This window comes from Ammospiza nelsoni, chromosome 4, assembly GCF_027579445.1.
Source record: "Ammospiza nelsoni isolate bAmmNel1 chromosome 4, bAmmNel1.pri, whole genome shotgun sequence".
NCBI lineage: Eukaryota > Metazoa > Chordata > Aves > Passeriformes > Passerellidae > Ammospiza > Ammospiza nelsoni.
In genome coordinates, this window is record NC_080636.1 from 22,579,461 (window position 1) to 22,602,755 (window position 23,295).

General features: G+C 36.9%; 1 protein-coding gene across 2 annotated transcripts; it reads right to left on the reverse strand.

Annotated features, from left to right (window-relative positions):
* Window positions 1–333: 333 nt before the first annotated feature.
* On the reverse strand, window positions 334–23,295 carry RELL1 (RELT like 1). 2 transcript variants are annotated; one of them, XR_009418288.1, is made up of 8 exons: window positions 23,143–23,295; window positions 12,793–13,032; window positions 11,004–11,075; window positions 9,665–9,722; window positions 6,953–7,192; window positions 6,124–6,297; window positions 2,541–2,810; window positions 334–1,997 (listed from the first exon to the last, which is right to left on the reverse strand). XR_009418288.1 is itself a non-coding variant. In XM_059470095.1 (7 exons), the coding sequence occupies exons 1-6, from the start codon at window positions 23,228–23,230 to the stop codon at window positions 6,126–6,128; spliced, it is 870 nt and encodes a 289-aa protein (XP_059326078.1). In that variant the 5' UTR covers window positions 23,231–23,295; the 3' UTR covers window positions 334–2,810; window positions 6,124–6,125. The 2 variants fall into 2 exon arrangements, 1 of the variants encoding a protein (XP_059326078.1); XM_059470095.1 differs by having other exon boundaries at window positions 334–2,810.

Genomic DNA, 23,295 nt, shown 5'->3' on the forward strand with positions numbered 1-23,295 from the left:
CTTATGAAAAAATTAAGAATAATGTTGAGTATTTTTAAAAGCTCTGCATGAAATATAATAAAAAGTTAAAATCTTGATATTTTAAATTTAAGACACCAGCTTGGGTTAAAGCACAGACTTGTGTCTTTCTCATTTAAATATGAAACTGAAGTAGTATTTGCAATTGTTCTTTCTGAAGAAAAGACTACTGCTCTGAAGTACATTACACTACAAACCAACATTCTCACTACCTCCATAAACAAAAACTTAGGAGGCAAAAAGATTGCATTTTACATTTAGATGGTGCAAAAATTGAATTTGACTCAATCACTGAAGGCTAAAGGAAGTCAGAAGGAAGCTTAAGAATCAATATTTTTTTATTTACTGCTTTGTAGTATAAAAGTTGTATATAAACTATTTTGTTAAAAATACATTTGATAAGCAAATTTTAGAAAAGCAGACTAACATGGCAATATGCATACCCCTACAACAGCAGTGTAGTGTTAAAGGCAATGAAACAGGCAGTTTCTAAATCCTCTTTTGCTTAGGTAGCAATGCATAAATTCAATTCTTGCACATATCAAGTCTCATAATACCTTACATAATTACTTTATACAAGTAAACAATATTTTACATACCCAACATCTTTTCATCCCTTTTAGTCTATGTATTTTAAATGGAATCAAAACAGAAACTACTTTTAAAATAAGTAAAAAAAATACATATTACCATTTAAACTTTCTTCCATCCTTTTGCCATTTATTTGCCATACTAACCCATCATGCATCAAAATACTATATCAAGACAAACTGCCCTTTTTTTAGAAAAAGTTTTGGGGACAATTTGTAACTTTGTATCTTTTCTGAAAATTAACTGAAGACTGCTGTTTTCTCCAATGCTCCCTTTTTCCAGCAACACTTTATACTCATAGCTATCAATCACTTGGAAACTGAAAGCTTATTACTACAACCAATACTAATTAAATCTTCTAGAAATATTCTTCACACAAATAATCATTTGAAGCTTAATGTGTGCCTTTAAGATGAGGTTGCTGTTTATGTTGTACTTAAATACTGAAGATGTTTCTCTAGCTGATTTTAAATTTATGGGAGCAGGGAGCAGTGCTAAACACTGAAGTCAGAGTCCCAGCCAAACAGTTATTTTGAGTTCTCAATGACAGTCAATTATTTCTAAAAATATTCATTTTGAAAAGAACAATAAAACATTTATTATTTTCAAAGTTTGGGTGGGTAGTGGTAGGGTTTTTGGCAAATATAGCATCGTTGAAAAGTACATTGATAGGACCAGTCAGTATCTTGTGGATACACACAGAAGGAAGACCACCAGCAGCACATACTTGCAGCAAGAGTGAAAAAACTTGATGTTTCCTGGCAAGACATGAGAGTAACTAACACAAAAGCAAGAAGAGTAATTTTGTACACACTGATTGTTAACACTGCATACATAAATCAATGAAGAAATACAAGTCTCAGATATGTAGAAGAAACACAATTTAGAGCTCTTGTTCAAAAAGACTGAAGGTATCAATTGAAAATAAATCCATTTCAAAACCATACACTGATTTTCCTTGAGTTCATAAAGCAGATTAAGTTATAGTTCTCAGAATATAGTGCAATCTCTACTAAAAAGCATTATATTAGAGCTTATATTCTTAGGCACTCAGAACAAATGATATGATTTTCTGTTACACAGAAAAGCTTGCTGAAATATTACAGAGATTTCTCTCCCCAGAACAAGTAACAGGACAAAGCTGAGATAATAAGTAGATACAGAAAATTAATATGAGAATACCATGGAAATCTTAGCATTAAGTCACACTTAAAATATGAAAGGAGTAACACTGGCTTAAGATTTTGTTGCCAATGTATACAACTACCCTCAGTCCAATAAAGCCACTCTGAAGCACTTCAGTATAATATTCCATAAAAATTTTAATGCCCAATATTCCATATCCTTATCTAAGGCTTGAAATATGTTGCCTTAACTTAATAAGGAACCTGTGGGTAAGAACAAGAAAAGAAAAGCAAAACTATTAGGCACTCTTCAAACATGAGTGAGCAGTTACAAGAAAACAGGAGAACACAAGGCCTTGAGGAAAGTAACCTCACCAAGAGCTCATCCAACTGCATACAAAAAGATGCTCTTCAGCCTATGTCAAGTAGTAAGAGAGAGATATGGGTCTGGGGAACAACAATTTAATTTAACATCTGCATATAACTGAACCAGTCTCTACTGTGAGGTACCCTGCACAGAGTTGGGTTTATGTACTGAAGGCACACGTGCAGATTTGACTGACAATTATTTCCTTTTATGTTTTACTCAGCTACAAGCAGTTAGATTAAAAGAATATTTTCATCTTTCAAAGGCTGGCTTTTATCTTCAACAAACACTTGTCAATTTTGGAGTGGGTAGAACAGAAGAAAAATCCAGATGGACCACTGGGGTGAATGTAGTTTATCCATGAGGTAATTGTATTACTCTTTATATTGAGCTCATAAATGCTTATCTAAAAAAAGTTTAAGACTTGATAAAGCTTTTACCTTTCCTGTCCAAAAACTTGTACATATGTTTTCTTCCTAAGATGAAGCCATTCGTTGTGATGTCCACACAGCTCAACAGTATTTAAGTGTCTAAATCTCACTATTTTACTGGTCAAAAACCATTAAGTGCTTAACCTTGCAGGAATGACATCACAGAACTTTTAAAATGCTACATTGCCATAAATACATTTCTTAAAATAGTATGCATTGCTTGGGAATTTTCAGTTTTCTCCAAAGTGCTTGCAGACAATCTTCTTCTAAAAGTCCCACCTGTAAGAGAAGAAAACAGTTCTAAAAATAAACCTAAATAGCAAAATTACTTTTAGGATGGACACACCAATTAAAAACTTAGCAGGTGCTCTGAAATGGAAAAAAAAAGCCACAATTGCATGAAGTAGTTGCCGTGCATTCCAAGTTTAGCATGTGAAATCATAAAGAGGAACTAAAAATTGAGCTAGTACTCTTGAAATGCATGGACAAACACATAGACCAACTGACAAATCACACCACAATGTTAAGCACTACAAATGGAAAATGCTACATAGCTTCAGTGTACCAGCACCAGTCTCTGTTTATAGCCAGTAGCTTAAAATGGATGTCCAAGAGCTCAACTCAAAATTTTAACTTTAATTATCAGCAGTGTATCTACCACTCTTTATGTGCCATTAAGCATATTTGAAATAAAATTAACTTATTAAATGGAGTCTGCTGAGGACATGGACCTTGAAGACATAGAGAAGACATTGCACAACTTTCAATGATACAGCCAGCAAGATACTAGATAAGCTGAAACACTGTAGAGGTCGCTTCAGAGCACATCAACTTAGGGGAAAAAAAACCCTGGACTTGAGAGCAGCAGTGAATACAGGCAGTCAGCAATGCTATTTCATCCAGGTACTGTCCCACTCAGGAATTCCACCTCCTACAGGAACTCAGTAACAGTGGTTAAAGTCAGCCACAAATCCTCTGAATGTCAGAAAGACATTTTCTGGAAGCAGTTAAACACACATTTATGCCTTCTTCCTCTGCATCTAAAGATCTGAGTCAAATTCACCCAAAGTACAAGCTTTCATCAGAAATATACTGACTAGAGGCACAAAAGTCTTAAATGCAGTTTATTCAGCTTCAGTAAATTGGGCTACAATAATTTATTAGAAGTCTGAAATAAGTAGCTGAAGTAAAGGTCTAACTACTACCTGTTTACATGTAGCTTCTCATGACAGTAGACAAAAACTGATCTAGAACCATGCTAGGGAACAGTATCATACCCTTTTTCAAGCAAGATCTGTTTCTTTTTTGTAGTGCAAACCAAACAGACCTGGCTAGTTTCCCAGATGATTTACAAAATAGCTCTGTTGGACTAGAGAGTCCATTAAAATATTCTGCTGAACCATTTCTCTGCTATTAGAACATTTGTTTTCAGAAGGGGCAAAACTTTAATCCTAAGGGGAGGTTCTACAATAAAAAGCTACCATAGATGGACAATTTTTTTACAGCTTTACTATCGTATCTCTCTAGAGAACAGCTTATTTTTAAATTAAAGTAGCAATGGTTTAAATTTATAGAACTTTTAGGTAATTACAGGGAACAGCTTTCCTATTTAGGAGAGGAAAGAACAAATTAGAGAGAAAACTGGACTACAAAACATTTTCAGTGATTTCAAAATGATGGGGTTTTTTAATCAAGGTGCACTGGAATTTATTTTCATATATGCCCTCTTCTTTCTACTTCTTGTGCTTAAAGAGAAGATAACTAGCTTGTCTTTAAGTAGAAAAAAAAATCATATTATGAACAATCTGATGAGATTTCTGTATCTCCCACTAGAGATACAGAAAAGAAATAAAAATAGTCACAGAACAAACAAAAGAATTAGCTGGGCATGGAAATGCCAGTCTGGTGAAGGAAGACACTATCTCCTATTGCATTTAGCTGATATTGATTTTTAAAAAGGGAAGAAATAGAAGGCACATCAACATTAAAAAAAAACCTTGAGCACAAGGACATCATTCTGAATCAGAAAATAGGAGTACTGTTTCCCTTTCACTGACATCTGTAGACCCTTCACAGATTTCAGTGCAACAGTGAAACAGCAGCACTAGGCACCTGTGATTGGCCAAAATGTGCTACAGATCAAAAAGCAAAACACTGGCATAGACAAGTCTGGTCTTATAAATGTCCAGCAATAAAGATGCTTATTCCAATTTCCTAATTTTTGAAACCTGAGCTCCCCCTTCTTGCAATGTAGTCTATCACTGTCTTCTTATTTACTGGGGGAAAAAAAATCCACCCAACCTCATTACCCTCCATAACTTTTTTATTACTTGGAAGCATACCGCATCTCCAAGTCTCTTTTCCTCTACAGCAACGTTTCCAAAAACCTGGGTATAATTTAGTGATGAAGCACAGAGGCCAGACAAACACATTCCAAACACATTCTGCTTAGTTCAACAGTGAAACCTGTGCTGCCACCAAGGGTTGGGAGGAACTATCCCTCACTGCATACCAGCTCTCTACTTTAACCTCAAGATACTCAAGGGCATTTGAGCCTTGTTGCTCTTCTAAACAGACCAAATTTTCTCTTGTGCATTTCCCTCTTCCATTTGAGGTAACCAATAATGTGACACAACATCATTTTTTCCTCTCTCTCAGCATACAGAGAGTTTGGCACTGTGCACTTTGTTCACTTTCCTCAAGTCCAGCACCTTTACTATGTCACCCCAGAGCCTTTCTTACTCAAAGGTCAAGTCTGAATTTTGAATCACATATGTTTAAAATCACCTTTCCCCTTCATATTATCCATCAGCATATCATCAAATAGAGGCAAACCATATTAACTTCCAGGGTTTTTTTTCCCCTAACATTCTAAACTGTGAAGAGAAAAAAAACAACACAGTGAGGATTTCATTTCAAAACCATGCTGGGCATGTTTTTCACATGCTCAATAGAGTAACTCAAGCAATTTACTGAAGTTTAATGACTCACAAGAAAACCCCAACTGCCAGGCTTAGTTAGATCCCTGTGAGATCATCAGTTTCATGTGACTCCACTGCTATTAGTCAAAGCTGCACAGATCTATCAGAGAAGTATCTAGTAAGCAATCATCTTATACAAGCATGCAGTACAAAACAGCAAGCATAAGGAAGCCACTACAGTTATTGAATAACTGTAGTTATTCCAGCGACACAACTGTCAGCAGCACTTGTTCGTTTCGGACAATAAGTACATTGCCACTAAATCTGAGCCATTGCCAAAATTTGTTTATTGCCAAGAAATTAATATGCAGACATTTTATCTGTTGGACTAGTGATGCCACACCCACAAAAGTTATTTCAACACCTACTCTAATTACAAAATCTGAATAAACAATTAGATAAGAATTTGGTGGATAAAAAAGCCTTGCTTAACTTATTATTAACTGAGTGACCACATATATTTTTTGCAGACTTGTGTAGAGAATTTTGAAATTAAAAGTTGAGTTTTCACACAGAACTGACGCATTTTCAACTGTACTAATTACCTTCACATATTTCACAACGTAACACCTCCAGCATGAGTTCCTCATGCTCAGATGTTTGATACCTGCCTTCACTCTGAGCTCCTCCTCTCTTGCATGTCCTGTTTGGCAGGCGTGGCGGGCGCTTCGCTCACGTCCTGCTTCGCTGGCATCTCCCCATTGACGCTCTCCACGCCAGTAACGGACATCAGGCTCTTCCGCTCCTTCGAGTTGGATTTGTGATCCACTTTTGTGACTCGAAATCTGAGGTGAGCAAAACAAAGAGCACTTGTATTTCCCCACAGATGAGTTAGGTCATTCTCAGGAGCAATAGCATAGGCAGAAACAAATTTCCAGGTCCCCAGAATGAGATGTCAGAGCAGACACCTACATGGACACTGCTTCACTTCAGAGCATCTTCCTTCCTATCATCTAGAGGTCTTTCTAGTTCTCACTACTGCTCAATCACACTTTCTCAGGGAATTGTGTTTTGAAGCAGAATCCACAGATTGCATACCACTTTTTAGAATAGTGATTTTCTAAGACAACTACAATATAAGGTAAGAATTAAAAATAACAAATAGAATGAAGTGGCTTCTATAGTCTCACACTTACTTGAGAAATACTAAATTCAGAGAAATTTGTAAGTGTGCAATTCTTGTTTCTTTTTAGCTTGTATCAAATGAGCAAGAGCCTTAAACTTACACCCACAGTAAATCTCCATCTTTTTACATAGTTCTTAAAAAAAAAAGAAAATCACATTTACTTCTTCCAGAAATAACTTCAGTCTGATAGTAACAGGATTATTAAAAAAAAATCACCAATCTTATAAACAGAGCAGAATCAGTGGATATCTGATCCAACACTGGCCACTGTAGCTTTCTAAGAGAAGTATACAACAAAATGAGTCCAGCCTTACCTTCCCACAGAAAGCACTGTAACTTCTCCAATACGACTTCTTCTGTTCTCTTTAGATTTTTGAGCTGGCTTTATAAGGTGCCATCGTTTGTGACTACAGCGAGTACAAACATCCTTTTCTACCACTCCTCCAACAGTATGGAAGTGATGGGCTTTGCAGTTGTGTCTGAACGGAACAACACCTGGTGACAAAGGAGACCCTGGACTCACTGGACTCTCAGGAGAGGTAGGAGATAATGGGCTGTAGAAACAAAGAAATAAGGAGAATTTAATGTTTACTATAAAATACTATTTCTTAAAAAGGAAAAAGGATTAAATCCAACCTTCAGTTATGTCTAGTGAATAACCAGTTTTTACAGGAAACATTTATTTGTGAGGATGTCCAGCTTACAGTTCCCTCCAATATTATATTTTTGCAATTGGAATCACTTTCACAAATTAATTCAGCTGCAGTCATGTGGTTAAGGTAACTAACACAAAAGACAAGAAAAAAAAGAGGGGAAAAAAGTCAGCCTAAATAGAAGAGAATAGGTTACATGAACTTATATTGAAGAAGACATTTAATAAGCTGATTACACTCACAAAAAAACTGCCTTGGAAAATTATAGAAAGTATTTCAGAATTGTTACAGGATCTCAAGGAACTCCGAGAAGAGCACAGTCCCACAATACTGAAAGGAGGCAAAACTAAAATGTGTACCACAATGACAAAAGGAAACAACATCATTCAGTTTCAAGGGAAAAATAAAATTTTAAGTACCTAGAAAGAAAAAGCAGTACAACTTCCAAAAGGCATTTGAGATTAACTAATATAATCAATCTGATTTTCCTTGAAAGCAGAAAAACAAACAGATAGCAGTGACAGAAACCAGTTGTACTTTTTTTGGACTTTAGCATCAATTTTAACACTGTCTTGTAACACAGCAGACCAGAGCTTATGAAAGGTGGAATAACTGTAGAGTACAGTAGCACCTAGTAAAAACATATTAAAAACACATACAGAATGTAATATATCTGTAGTTGCTGTGAAACTGCAAAGTCATATTAAGTGTGAGGTTTTTTTGATCCTGGTTATATTCAGTGCTTTAAATAGTTCACTGGGTAACAGAATAGAAGAACAGCTAAAGTACCCATAAACTTTGGGTAACCCATAGCAACTGCAGAGGTCAAGATAAGAAATTAGAATGATGAGAAGAGAATGCATATATGAAAGACATTCACACATACACAAACCTTACTAAATATACAGGATGTACTGCAGTAAGGACAACACAAATTCTCAGTGTTTTAGCAGAAAGCCTTTAACCAAACCTAGACCAAAATCAATCAGACAGATGACCATTCTTCAGAAAAAGAGGATCATGAGCAGAACATGAATCATTAACAACATTCTTGCTTAAAAAGGACAAAACAGTGGAAATAACAGAAGTATAACCTGTGAACCTAAATTTACAATACTCAGCATTAATCACGCCAGATCTGATCCTACCATGTAGGTTTAGAAATGTTATTTCAAGAAATACAAACAAACTGCAGAGACTCCAAAGGAGAACAGAAAGAACAAATTAAAGAAGTAAAACATGCCAGAAAGGACTGAGAGTTACTTGGATGCTCATTTTCAAAATAAAAATATTGGCAAGAAATATTTAATGGTCTTCAAATAAATAAGAAAATGCTATTAAGGAAAATAAAAGCAGTTCAGTACCTGAAGCAAAGACAGAACTAATGGCTTCAACTGAGAGAAGGGTAGATTTTACCCAGCCATAACTATTTCTATAATTAGGAAGTTTCATAGTGCACTGAACTTGCAAAGAAATACAGAGGATTCCTACTTGACTACAAAAGCTTCAGGAGTATCTGTCAGATTCTGTCAAATATCTCTACAGAACCACAGACATTTAAAAATATCTATACTTGAGGAGAAATCCCTTTGGAAATTCAGGGGTCTTTTCAATAACCAAGCCTCTCACCATGAGAACAGGTGTTTAATGGTTCTATACTCAACTCTTTGTTTTGCTGAAACGATATACTCCTACTTCTTACATAGGTGACACAATACTACTTGAACTTCCATCTCCTCTGCCTTGAATATGAAGTTATATACAAAGAGTACTGAGAGTCTAGATATAGGTAAAAGTACTCAGGTACAAATACAAGCACTTTTACACAGATGATGCATCTAGTTTATTTACACATACAATGCATCTAAGGCAGAGATGCTTTCTCTACATAATTACCTGTGCAGTGAAAAATCCTAACAGGTAGGTCAACCAATGTCTATTGCAACAATTATAAAGAAAAAAATAAACCAAAAGCAGACACAGAAGAAGATGTCTCTTGTAAGCTAGCACCTATACAAATGAAATGAGTGCTGTTCTGTTCTTTGAAGACACAGTAGCTTTGGACTAAGCCACCTTGTATGTAACTCCACCCCAAAGTAAACCAGTATTTGCAGCATCTGCAAATTTTTAGACCAAAATGCAGAAAAACTGTATCATGCACCTAGAACACATAACCAGAAGAGCCAGCCACTAACCCAGGGTGTATGTTACAATTTAAGGACTCAAACACAAAGGAAAAATCAAAGTATTATTCTCTTAGCTGGTAACTGAAGCAAGCGATGTAGTCTTAGAAGAGTTCAGGAAACAAAGTCCTTTGAAAGCATGTGCTTTTAGTTGCCTCAGGAAACATGCATTAAAATGAGGGGTAATTACCTTTCAGGTTCAAAGACACTGCTATCTGCTACCATGGCCTTTAACACATCAGCATTTGCTGCAATGAGAATAAACAGAACTCTTCAAAAGTGAACGGTTCTAACTTTAGAAAAAAAACCAAAACCAAAATTAAAGTTCCTCGAAGATATTTCATTTAAAAGAAAGATGACTGCATTATGTATCTCCAAAAAAGCACAAAAGAAAACTGCAGAAAAAAAATGTTAATATAATTCTATGGGTAACCTTAACATGAACTACAAAAATTGCAGTTCATATTGCACTCAAAGCTCCACCCAATGCAAGCCATGAAATGCAGCCATCTACACAAAACTCTTGAACAAAATCTTTGAATCACCTCACATGTTTAACTCAACTTCAGATTAAAAGCAGCAGTTTAAGTGAGCCCCACAAAATGAAAATTCATTATCAGCCAAGAATTATTAATTGCTCATTTCCTATCAAAACACATGAATTACCTAATCACAATCTCAAGGAAAAATACACAAGCTCAAAGCACTAGTAGTCTAAAAAAAAAACCCTGAACAACAGAAAAAATCCCCAAACAACAAAATCCAAAAATCCCCACATGCAAACTCAAAACCATTGCTTTTCCAGAGGACTGATTCAGAGGTAACTCAAAGCAAGTTCAGTGGTCAGAACTCTGATTCTGACCATTGAACAAATGTAAAATCAAAAGGCTGACTGCTCTTGTCCTACAAAAACATCCAGTCTCCTAAATATTTCTTCTATTGAGCAAATACATTCTGAACTAACCAAGCATACCATGGGGTGCTTAACTATGATTTTGTTTTCTCAGTCACATCTTACTTTGCAGACACATGCAGATAACATAGACAGAATTCAACATTGGTGCTATATAAATATCCATTAGTGCTATATACTGTCTCAGTTATGCACAAGCCTCTCATCAGACAAGAGCTGCAAGAATCACTTCAGGACAAGAAGTTAAATCTAGTCAAAACATGAAAGTTTCCACAGGCTTTAAACACTGCCACTAAGACAGCAACATTGAGCTTTTACTTCACAAAGCAAAAGGCTGGACCAAAAAGACCCAAATACCTAAACAGTTAAAATATATGGAAATGCATGGCCTGAATTTACCATACAAAACAATTTTCAAGTAAGCAAGAAACTTTCCTATTGTCCTTGAAGTTACTGCCTTGTAAAGACAATTTCAAAGAGCTAAGAATGAACAAATTGGTTATTAAAGGAAATCACATGAACATACCATATGTTAGACTATCCAAAAAAACCTATTTGTTATAGAACACCATCACAAGGGCTGCTAACTTCAATGGCAGTAACTTCAATACTGTACCTTCATTTTTCATGATGTAGTTAACAATTTGTCCCACAGTGTCACTATTCTCATGTATAGTTTCATTCATTTCTGTGCAAAGAAATAAATATGTTGTCAGTATCTTGGCCTTATGAATCAAGAACTGAACCATTTTAAAAATAAATAATGGTAAGACAGTCACAACCAAAACTGAACACAAACCAGAATGAACTACATTTCAAAAAGGAGGCAAGATTTTTTGTCACTTGGAAGTAAAGCTTAGGTAGGACTTTATCATCCTTATACAGTAAAAACTATGAACACAAGTTTATCATCTCTACAGTAGCCCAAACAAATTCAGCTGAAAACTAATTAAGCTCAGTATTTTCATAAACATACTTCAAAATTCCTTCTCTAGCTAGTAAGGAGGAGACAAATAAGAGAGCAGCATTTCTAATCCTAACAACAGGGAGGGGAAAAAAAACCAAAACAAAACGTTTAACTGTCTCAAACTACTATTCTAAAACAGGTACTAGAAAGCAGTTCACTTTTATTATGAGGGGGATTCAATTTAAGATTTTCACATCTTCAAGGACGTAACAATTGATTAACTAAAAAATAACCTGAAAATTTTTGTAACAGAATGCACCCATTAACAATATTAAAATCCCCCTAGAATAATCAGCAAAGAGTGAAGAAGATCAATTGGGGAACTAAAACAATGGAGAGGCAAAACTGTGCCCTTCCCTAATAATCGTTAAAATGCTTTATTTAAAAAAATGGGATTGAGGCAAGTTTGATAGGCTACACTCTAAATTCTTCTCTTATGTAGTAAATTAGGAGCTTCTCCACCTCTGTACCCATGCTTCATCTTAATACCTGCAACTTTGCAAGGTAACTTAGAGGCAGCTCCTTCCTGCCACTGAGACATGGGGGGTGTCCCCACTTCATTGCCACTCCCCTGTTCCACCCAGGGGAACAATCAGATCAGACAGCTCCACTCACTGCACAGCTGCCCCAGGCAGGTACTGCCTAAGAACACACTGACACATCATTACTGCACCACATGGCTCTACCCCTACCACAGAGCCACTGTAATTTGCACTCATCATGAACCTACTGAAAGAAATTAATCAGGAGAAAGGAAGAGGAGTATTTACAAGTGACTTTTGTTCTTACATTTTACAAATGTTATACCATGTTACTATAGCCCTTCTGGTAACACCCTTTTTTCCCCAAGTAAGAATAAATGGGGAAAAGGAACAATAAAAACAAGGGTACAAATGAACAAATGTTAGGATTACAAAAAGGCATCTTTAAGGAAAAATTATAAGTAGTGTTACATAAAACAGAATAAAGATATTCAGTCCAAAGGCTTGGTTTTATAAAAAAGAGAGGGGAGAAGTGAATGACAGCACAACAGGACAAATTAAGACTGCAAAACATAAAACTAAGATTTTAGGCTTTAAATGGAAGCTTTTTGCCACTTCTCAGCTAGCACTATGTACAACAATACTTTGTTGTTAACAGCATGTAAAATGCAGGAAAATGATCTGGTGACTCCATCTGTGGAGTTGCAAACAAATATAGGGATACTTTGATCCCTCTGTAATCTTACTTAATGTTAGCAGACTCGCATGGGAAAAGCGGAACACGCCTGGATTTGACTGGCAGAGATCAAACCCCAAGTGACATGTACTAACAAAAAATATTATTCTTAATACTGCTTTGATGTCAAATAAAGACACAGAAATGACAGAAGTCTCACAATAAATTATTTCATAGTAGTTGCAATGTACAGAAATAAGAATTTATTAGACTTGATTACCTATTTTTTCATCAATTTTTTCTTCTTCTAGTTCTTCAGCCTCTGTTGTACAACGGTATCCTTTTTTCTTAAGGATATGGCAGATAAGGATCCCCAAGAGACCCATGATGAAGAAAACAGGAACCAAAGCAAAGGCAATATACTCTAGGTGTTCAGGCTTGCCATCATTGCCATCCACTTTAGTTGTCAAAGTAGTTGTCTGTAAGCCATGGCTTGACAAAACCCATGGAACCTCTCCATCTATGTAAATCAATAAATAAATGTATCACTATACACTGTAAATCACTTGAAAAAATTCAGAAAATTACAAGCATGACCAAATCTCCACAGTACCTTCTGCAGCGAAGAGGAAAGCACATACTCTACTGGCTGACAACTTACACCAGAAACAGCAAATATTCCCTCTTCACCAAACAATTACAAACACCTAACATCCAAAAAATCTGTGTGATATTTCTTCAATAAAACAGTGAAGAATCAACCATACTGCAGCCTGACAGGCTTGTAATCTCAAATAAAGGGCTCACATTTCACAAAAGAATAACACTACCATTGCTCCTTGTTCACATCAGCGAGGAAAATGCTATAATATTCCTCCAGTCCAGGAGTTCATGCAAAATTATCAATAAAATGTGGATTCTTCCCTAATATGAGAGTAAATACAGGATTTAATATTGACCCTTGCATAGAAAAATTATCAGGTGTGAAAGAAACAGCCTTGATTTTTACTTTTCTTTTGACAATGGAAATTCTCAAAAAAGCACCCACTCCCTATTCATCAGAATAAGGTGGACTCATTGTTTGTCTGAGATCTGGAAATCATTTTGTATTTAAACTTGACATGAAAGAATTCTTTTTGCTTACAAAGAATTTAAGTTGAAGCATTGTCACACACTATATCCACATTTAAGCACTTTTGTTTCATTTAAGTTCTGAATTTCACAGATAAAAACTCCATGTTATAAACTGGGATTCTGACCTATCAAAAGTATAGAATATTTACACTAGAAGGGAAACGTGAAATTCATCAGTCCAAGTGCTGCTAAAAGCAGCACTGATTAGATCAGGTTTTGCACATAAACTCCATCCAGATAATGAACATTCCACATCTCTGAACAATCTCTTCAATATTAACACACTTTTAAGTCCAATATACACAAAGAAACTAAGAATACAGTACCTTCTCCCATGTCAAAGTATAAAAAGGTCAACAGCTCAGATAAATCCAAAATTACACATTGCATACTCAAAACCTTTGCAAACTCTTAGAGCTTATACACATTCCCCACCCCACATAATAAAGACTTACATATTGCTATCCCCAACATGCATTTCTACCTTCTATTCTTCTCCTCCACTCCAGCAGAAAACAATTTTTTTTTGAGTAGAAATAATAACAACCAGAAAGTGTTCATTTTTTTATCCATCTATTTCCCATCTACTTCTATTGAAATGGACAAGGAAATTCACAATTGTTCCATTCATCAAACTCGCTGAAGAATAGAAGTCAGCAGAAAACCATTTACATGACAGGGACACTTTCACAACACAAATGTCTAGAATTATAAAATGTCTAGAATTATAATCCTTTCCTTTCAAAAACAAAACAAACAAACAAAAAAAACCAAACCAAAACAAAACAAAAAAAAAAAAAAAAGAGGAAGCTTCCAAAAATTTGCAGAAAGAGCATTATTCCACAAACATCTACTGCACTGGCTGCATAACTATGTTGCATTTGAGAAACACCAGTAAGGTGACAGACAGCAAAGAGAAGTTTGGTACTTACCCTAGTTTTTTTTATTCCTCTAGAAACAGTAAACCTTTTATTTTAAAACATTTCTGCATTTTTCAGAACAGTCTCAAATTGTCAGTTGGGTAGTATGCAATACACAAAACTTGCTCAAAGTGAAAACAATGGAAATTACTTGAAATAACAACTGATAAACCCCAATTAGCAACAAGGAAAAAAAAAAAAGAAGTATTAAGCATTTTGCTAAAATAATTTCCTAGGAAATAGCACAAATGCAGACAAATTGAAAGAAGTGCAAACAAATTACTGAACAGATATCAAAACTAAATGTTAAGCAGAATCTCAGAATATTTGCTTTGGACAAAACTAGATGGTCTAGTTTGTTCCCAAAATCAAACGAGAAAGCTATTCACTTTTAAGAGGGCAAAAATCCTACAGATGACTGTGTGCAGAATTTACCAACATGTAACCTTTGAAGCTCTACGGCATGCCTGAGTAGGACAACTGAAAAATATCTACAATTTAACACTTCAAGATTGCAGTTGTTTTATACTGCAAGGAAACAGAAGACAGGAAAGGGTAAGGGATACAGTCATGTAACTGAGAAGGCTGATCTTACATGCAGTTTACTTGCATTCAAAGAATTTATAATTCATGCTTTAATATACCAAAATATAATTACTTTTTTTCTAACTCATCAGGTGGCAACAGCCACAAAGTATCCCAGTTAATCAACAAAGTAGTTTCATTTACTTTCGAGGCAGGAGGAAACCATCACACCAGAGAAGTATTACTTGGATGACTACAACATCTCACAATCTAGGAAATACAACTGAAACAGTATACAACACAAGCTCTAAAGGGTATTAATAAATAAGCACCTTTCCTGTTCAAATCTAAGACAACAACAGGCAGATACTTTGGATTTTGTTGCACTGTATTGATTTTAAGAATGAATGGGAAACACCTCCTTTCTATCATCATCCACTTGCTAGTCAAGCCATTTTGTGGAAGGGTCATAAAATTTATCCAACTCAACTTTGCATTTTCTGCCTCTCTTTGGATCGCCCAAACAAGTACCTATTTTCTCCATAACCATGGCAGGAAATTCCCACCAAACACAGAAAGCAAGGGGGCCTTATAACATGGCTAGAGGTCCAACCCTCTGGCTTTCCACATCATGGCTCACTGCAATTCCTCCAGATCCAAAGTGGTTTTCAGAGGTCCCTTCCCATTCAGTTCTCAGCTACCCCAGTCACTGTGCTCCTGAGAGACTGTTATCCTAAAAAGAGTTTTTAACTGGATTACTGAGACAACCAGGTTTCAAGAAACAAGGCCACAAAAAAAATCTTTCGTTTTTAAGCAGTCATTTTACTGAATCAGCATAACCTGAGGTTTGGCAAACTCCTCTGTTAAGACAATCCACTGACTGAGTATGCTGAAGTGGGGAAAAAACAATGAGCAAGAATAGACAAGTACATCTAGAACAAACATCCTAGAGTAACTGTAGTAACATGGAGCCACAGTCTCAGACTATGGTCAAAAAAAAGGGCAGTAGCATTAATTATGTGCAGAAAAATTTTAAATGTGAGGGCAGTATTCAAGGCCAGAGTGGATAAGGCTTTGAGCAACCTGGTCTAGAGGGAGGTGGTGCAAGGAGGGTTGAGACTGAACAATTTTTAAGATCCCCTCCAACCCTCAGCATTCTATGATTCTATTAAAAGAAAGTATAATTTCCAACATAATTATTTTTAAATCATCAACCTGAAACCCCATCATCAACACAGCCGTTGAAAACACAGATACAATTTAACACCATCACCACCCCCCAAAAGAGCAAACTCTGCCTATACTTCCTCCAAAAGGAAAATTGTGCCTATACTGGCACTTTTTTTTACTGACAGAAGAATGTTGACAAAATTATAATTTATCAACTGAATGCTCAGTAACACAGATTAGTCTATTAAAAGGGTTAAGGTTTACACAGGTTTTGAACTATGAAGGAAAACATACTTAGAAATATTTTTTTCATTTAAAAATTCATTAAATTAACACGGATACTTCAGCATACCAGATTATTTACACAGGCCTATGTGACTTTTCTTTGGTTGTAATTAGATACCTAAAAATTCAACAAGAAACACACATTACTAGTAAAACATTGTATCAACAACATTTCTACAAAAACACTTTATTTATACAACGTCCAGAAACTGCTTGATGCCATTCATCTTTTGCTCACACACAAAAATTCACCAAAAGCAAAGCAAAACTATCCAAGAAGAAACTAACTTAGCTGAATTGAGTACTTGGTGCCGTGTAACCTTACAAGCAGAGCAAAGCACTCAGCTTTCATTATCGAACACCCTACACAGTCTGCCCTCAAAACCCTCAGCAATTATGCCATAATGCAAAGCCAAGCCCTGAGGACCTAAACAGGCAGTACAATTTATGTGCCAAGTCACAGCTCCATCGTTCATTGTGCATTCCCCATTCCCTTTCCCCAGAGGCACATTACGCTTCTGTCGGACTGCTGACAGTTCACCTCAGTCTCGTGATGCATGATGCTGCTTCTCAAAGGTTTCCATCAGGCCATAGCAATCTTCCTTGACTTGAGTCAATTCATAAAGAACTGATTTGTTTCAGTGCTTTGCTGTCCTGGCATTCCTATACACCAGTCATTGTATACCAGTCTACATATGAAACTGACTTGAGGATGTGATCTAAATGAAATTATTTAGAAGTGATATTCCGCACACTTAGTGATGCTTAAGCTGTAATAATAAATTGTACTCATGCTACTAATTCAGATCCCACTTACTCATTTGCTTAAAAAATAATATATGCCAAGTACTGAAGTTGAATGTTGCCTGCCCTTACTTCATCCTTACCTAAGAAGTAAAATATAAAGATAGTCAACCTCAGACAAGTCTTTTGGCTCTAATCACTGTTACTCAGATACATTGGTAGTGTTCTTCCACCTCAGCAATTGCTCAAGACCTTCAGGAAACAGAATATAAGAAGAAAAAAGTTAACAGATAAGTGGAAAAATATTTCATGCTTCATTCAATTGCAATTTTTACATGGCATAGACAATTTTTTCATAAAGCACATGAGAAATTTCTAGAAATATTTAATCTTAATCCTATCTTGCCTAAAGTATGACTCAGATTCTTGAAAAACAAATCCTTTTAATAACCAAGATCAAAACAGTTTAGTTCTTATGTTAGCAGTATACAACTCAGCATTAAAATAATGCACTGTTTTTCTAATCTCCTATACTAAATCTAAGTAGAATATACACCCATCTGATTACTTCAAGCACATTCCACTTGTTTTTGTATTGTTTAGAGAAAGTGGCGCATAAACAATAACATAATTTTCTCTCTGCTCTAGTGGTAAAAAATCCTCTTTAGTTACTCTGGATTTTGCCCATTATCCTCATGCCATTTGCCTTTTATGGCATGCCTTTTAAAAAAGTTTGTTTACATGTTATGAAATTGGTTATTTGAGCAATCTACCTGCTAAAAATAGATACATATATTCACTATCTTCTTGTCCATGAAGCTTAAGGAGTTACAGGATGATATTCCCTGCTTTTAGGAATGAAAATGAAACATAGATATCAATCTGACAGTATACAGAAACAAAATACTGTTGGCCTTAATGTTAATTAATATTTAAACAAATTAAATGTGAGAACATACAACCTATTTAAGTACAACACAAATGAAATATTATGGTATGGCACATGATCTGTTCAAACATCTCAGCTAAGCACAGCTGGAAAACATGCCTCAGTAGCAATATCAGCTTAGGCATTTCTCCCCCTCCTTACCACTAATGGGCCAGTCTACCCAGCAGTAGAAAAAAGGGTCATCACTTAGGGTTCAAAATAATTAAAGAGAATATCATTTGCATTGGGGGGGGGGGGGGGGGGGTTGGCTCTTTTTTGGGGCTTTTCTGGTGCTTTGTCTTCTCCTTTCTTTCGTACCTGGATCACTTGTGGCTCAATTCACCCCACAGACCTACACTGCTGCTAAAAGCACTGCTTAAGCTTTCTGTGGCAATGGCACAAGGAGAAATGGTCAGGCAGCCTGTGAACCCAGCTCCCCCAGCAGGGAAAAGACACCTGATAATGATACGTAGTCATCCTCTCCTGGCTCTACAGAAAGTGTATTTTCAACTAAATTCAACACTCACAACACTTCCTACCTCCAGCTATCAAAGGTGGATGGTTCATGGAATGATTTGGAAAGGACTCTAAGGACTATGTAATCCCAACACCTTCACTAGATCAGACTGCTCCATCTGGATGTGCTCTTTCATTTACAGCATTCATTTTAAGATTCATTTAGCATAAAACTTCTTTCATGTTAAATTACATGCTTTTAAATTCAGGCATAAAAATAAAAACTGTTTGTTCATTAGCTAAATTTCCTAAATACACTAAATACCTCAATAAATAAAACTCAATACCTAAACTAAATAAATTAATAAAACTAAATAAAACTAAATACCTAAATACCTCAATCTCAAGAATTTAAGAAATTAACTTTACTTTTAAACTTGAGTTTTAGTGAAGTTAATTCAATGCCAGCTTGTATCTCCTGGCATTTCAGAAGTGGTGGATATTTCCTTAAAAGTAATCAGTTGTATATTTTCATTCAGTACCTTCAACTTACTCAGAGCTACAGCATTCTATTAGAGCTGCAGTAGAGGTTTCTATTATCAAGTCACATTTAATTTTTTTTAGACTCTTAGTTCAGGTGCTTTCCAGGGAAATCATTTAGGTAAATCATTTACTCTGATGGTAATCATGTATTCATTTAATACATGTCTTTATTTTACTGATAGTAAACTTAACAAGAAGAGTTTGATGCAACTTCAAAACAAATATACTTTTTACAAGTATCTGATTCAAATAGTAGTTATCTATTCTGGACACCAGAGTCAAATTGCTTTTGCAAAACTAAGCAGATGAAATTACTAGCAATTTCAATCACAAGACAAAATATAGCACTGCCCAAAACACACACACAAAAAAAAGTGAGAAAACATTAGGGCTTCTCTGCCTTCCTAATCAGGTAGTAGCTACAGAAGACAGCAAACTAGAAAAGTCAGTAAAGAAGAGGTTAAAAGAAGTTTATTTTCTAGAGAAAAACAACCCTCAAGTGAAGAAAACCTATTCCCTACCACTCGCTTTGTCTATTGTTCAAGGAAATTGTACATCAGGGAATATGCTTAAAGTGAATAACAAAGGAAAGCCACCTATCATCGAAGAAGAACATTCAACACATTTGTGAATTCCGCTTAACTTCTGGTTCCTTGTAGTAATCAGAACCTACAACCAGAAGTGAAATAAGCAGGAAGTGAGATGACAAAAAGGAAGCCACACGATGAAGGAACATTCTGACAACTAATAACACACTGCCAACTGCCTTAGAGGTTACAGGGCTGATGAAGAATTTCTGTTAAGAACAAACTTCAAAGCCTTCATTAGATTTGTCAAAAGCAGTATCTCAAGAAGGATCAGCCAAGTTTCCTTAAAGCCCATTCTAAATGCACCTACTTAGTGAACACCAACAGTAAGCCCCAGTAAGGCAGCAAGTCTCAGGCACGACCTGAGACACCAAACAGCATCCCTGGTGCCCAGCATCATGCTCACAACCATAAAACACTGAGCCTTTCAAAGTGACTCAGGCCACAGCCTGCTAAGGGTTCTTATATTAGAGACAAAAAAATCTCTGGCTCACCAAAGTCACTACAAACATTTTGACTGTAGGCAAATTTTGCCAGAGGTCTGGGAAGAGAGCTTACTACACTGAGGCAAGTCTCCACCCTGACAAGTTCTTTACTAATGCAAATTTCTTCTGAATTATACACCCTATCAACACATTCAGTAAATTTCTGCAGAAAGTTTTAGACTGGCTTCTCTGAAAGCCTCAGGGTAGGGTGGGGATTCAGAAAGGAGGTACCTGCTATGTGCGGTAGGTCCTATTCACAGCAAAAAAAACACAGCTAAAAGTATTCCTGTATAATGCATATAAGACTCAATGATTTTGAGTGCTGAAATAATTGCAATAAGCATTGCAATTCCCTCACAGCCAGAGAGAGCTTAAGAACCAACAGGGAAGACCAAACCTAGTCAATCATCAGTCACCACACCATGAAGGCATCTGACATTATTTAGAATTCTATGAGAAAAAAAAATTAACAGTATATCAAGCAGTTTTGTCCTGTTGAGAAAGAGGAAAATTTAAAGGGAAGTAAGATTTAGCCTGTTCTTTGTGCTGCACAGTATGTGATTGATAATGCTGCATTAACACATACAGAGACAAAAAGCTAATGGTTCACTGTTCACCAGTACTAAATTACAGTGCTTATGGTGTAATTGCTTTGGAGCAGCATATAGCTCCTTGAGCAACATATAGCTCCTACAGCAAAAATACACAGAACTGGGGCTTTACATTTGCATTTCTGTTGGAAAATTGTTCCTCAAACTTGTTTTCAAATACAACACACTGTGCAAACAGCTACAGTACATTAAATAAAGCACATTTCACCAGTACGGCCGTTTAAAAGCAATGAAATAAAATCCTTCCTGGACACATGAGCTATTTTGTACTATTGCATATCATTGGTTAAATTTACAAGCACAATCAGCATCTAGCGAGCCGCACTAAATCAGTGCCACCAAGCACATTGTATCAATGAATTTATGCATGCTAACAACAATCCTTACTAGTTTACAGAAGTCAAAAATCAATTTTAACCCAAACCAAAGTATCTCCTATGTGAAGAGGTATGCTGTGATCTTGAGATACAGCAGATACATTGGCAGAAAGCATTTGTAAAACTCTGAGAAGAAAATTCTTTCGCAGCTTTTTGCATCTCTTGTTACACTTGCCAATTTTTAGTCTGCATAAGAACAATCCTCTTCAGCGAGATATACAGCTAAATTGCTGCTGTAGTTATTAAATCCTACAAATGCACACAGCATACCAAGAGTTGTCCGCCCACCTTCAAGTTCAATAAAGCAATCCTGAGTACAAACATTTGTAAAAAGCCAGTATAAACCTACATACACACATCCTTTCATTTACTAAAACATCTGTTTACAGCCTCTTCAAGATACCACTAGCAGGTAAACTGTATAGCAATTACAGCAAGTATCAACATGCAGCAATTCCCTGAAGTAACAGCCAAAGAGCAAACTACTTTTTTAACTGTTAAAAAAAAAAAATATATATATATATATGGTCACGATCAAGAAGAGAAAAAAAATCCACAATTTCTCTCCTCATAGGTTACATAGAAAACCTCAGGTCCTCAGACAGCAGCTACTAGGCAACATAAATCTGAAATTCAAGGTGCACAGTGGTACTTATTTCTTTCCACTCTCCTGAAGCATTGGACGACAAGCCTTCCATTCCTCTTGCTTTCAGAAAATAAACAGCGGGTAGCAGATATCTCAAACCCTCCTGACCAAGCTTGCCTGAACCAAGTAAAACACAAATTTACAAAAAGAATGCCAGAAAGACAAGAAACACTTCTGGATTTATTCTTTGCTAGTAAGTATGGTCATCTTAACTGTTTCCACTAAGTTGAAAGTTTACTCTCAAACAAGTTTGTATACTCTTACTTATGTCATACCATCAGAAGGTAATACAGCTGATCAAGCTGAAAGTGGAAATGAGCATCAATTTTTAATACAAGTGTTTGAGCATCACAGACAATGCACCAAAAAAAAATAAAAGAAAAAAGAAGCACTTCAGACTACACCAGCAACAAATTCGGTTTCATTTTTAGATTATTAGCAGCATAACAGTTGTGGTTAGACATAAACAAAGAAAATGTCATTTTAAACTAACTTCCTTGGTGATTTTATGTGTGCAAGTGCTCTTCAGAGTTCTCAAGGGTTACAGTCAACTTTTCATTCCCAAAATCTAAACGCTAAGCCAAGCTTAACCTCACAAGAGATGATAAATACAAACAATTCCTTAATGCACTTCTATCTTAAGAGCCATCCGATCCCAGTTAAAGTAAATCAACTGCGGAGGAGTTGTCAGACTCGAGCTCGCACAGTTCATTATAGTTTTTGGCCGGGTTTTTTTTTTTCCTTTCGCCCCTCCTGGCCACAACCCCCCTATATCAGCAGGCCGGGCTGTCGCGACATAAGCACGGTGCGATCGCTGAGGGCATCGCAGCCCGCCCGAGCGGGACCCGGCGGCGCCCGGCCCGAGCGCCCCCGCCGCGCTGCGCTGACAGGCGGGAGAAACTTCAGCCGCGGAGCTCTGACCTCCTGCAGCCCGCTGCCCCGGGCTGCCCGCGGCTAGGGCGGAGGGGACGCGCCCCTGCCTTGCCGCTCTCCTCCCTCGCTCCCAGGGAGGCACTCGAACGCCGGGCACCCCGAAGAAACCGCGTCGGGCCCCGGCAGAAGCAGCGGGGTCAGCCTAGACATCCCAGCGGCGACTGAGGCCGTACTGCCCGCCGAGGTCACAGCCCGCGCAGCGGTACAAGGGCCGCCGCCTGGGAACGAGCGGGTCGCGGATTGAAGCGTCCCACCGCGGCGAAGGACCGAGGCCGCAGCGACCCACCGAGAGCGGAGCTGTTGCCCAGCCCGTCAGCCATCAGGCCCAGCGATGGCGCAGTCGGCGGGATCCCGCCGGTCGCTGCCGGAGCCATTCCCGACGCCTTGCCCGCGCTGCTGCGCGCTGGCAGCGGAGCCGCTGCCGCCCTGCCCTGCCCGG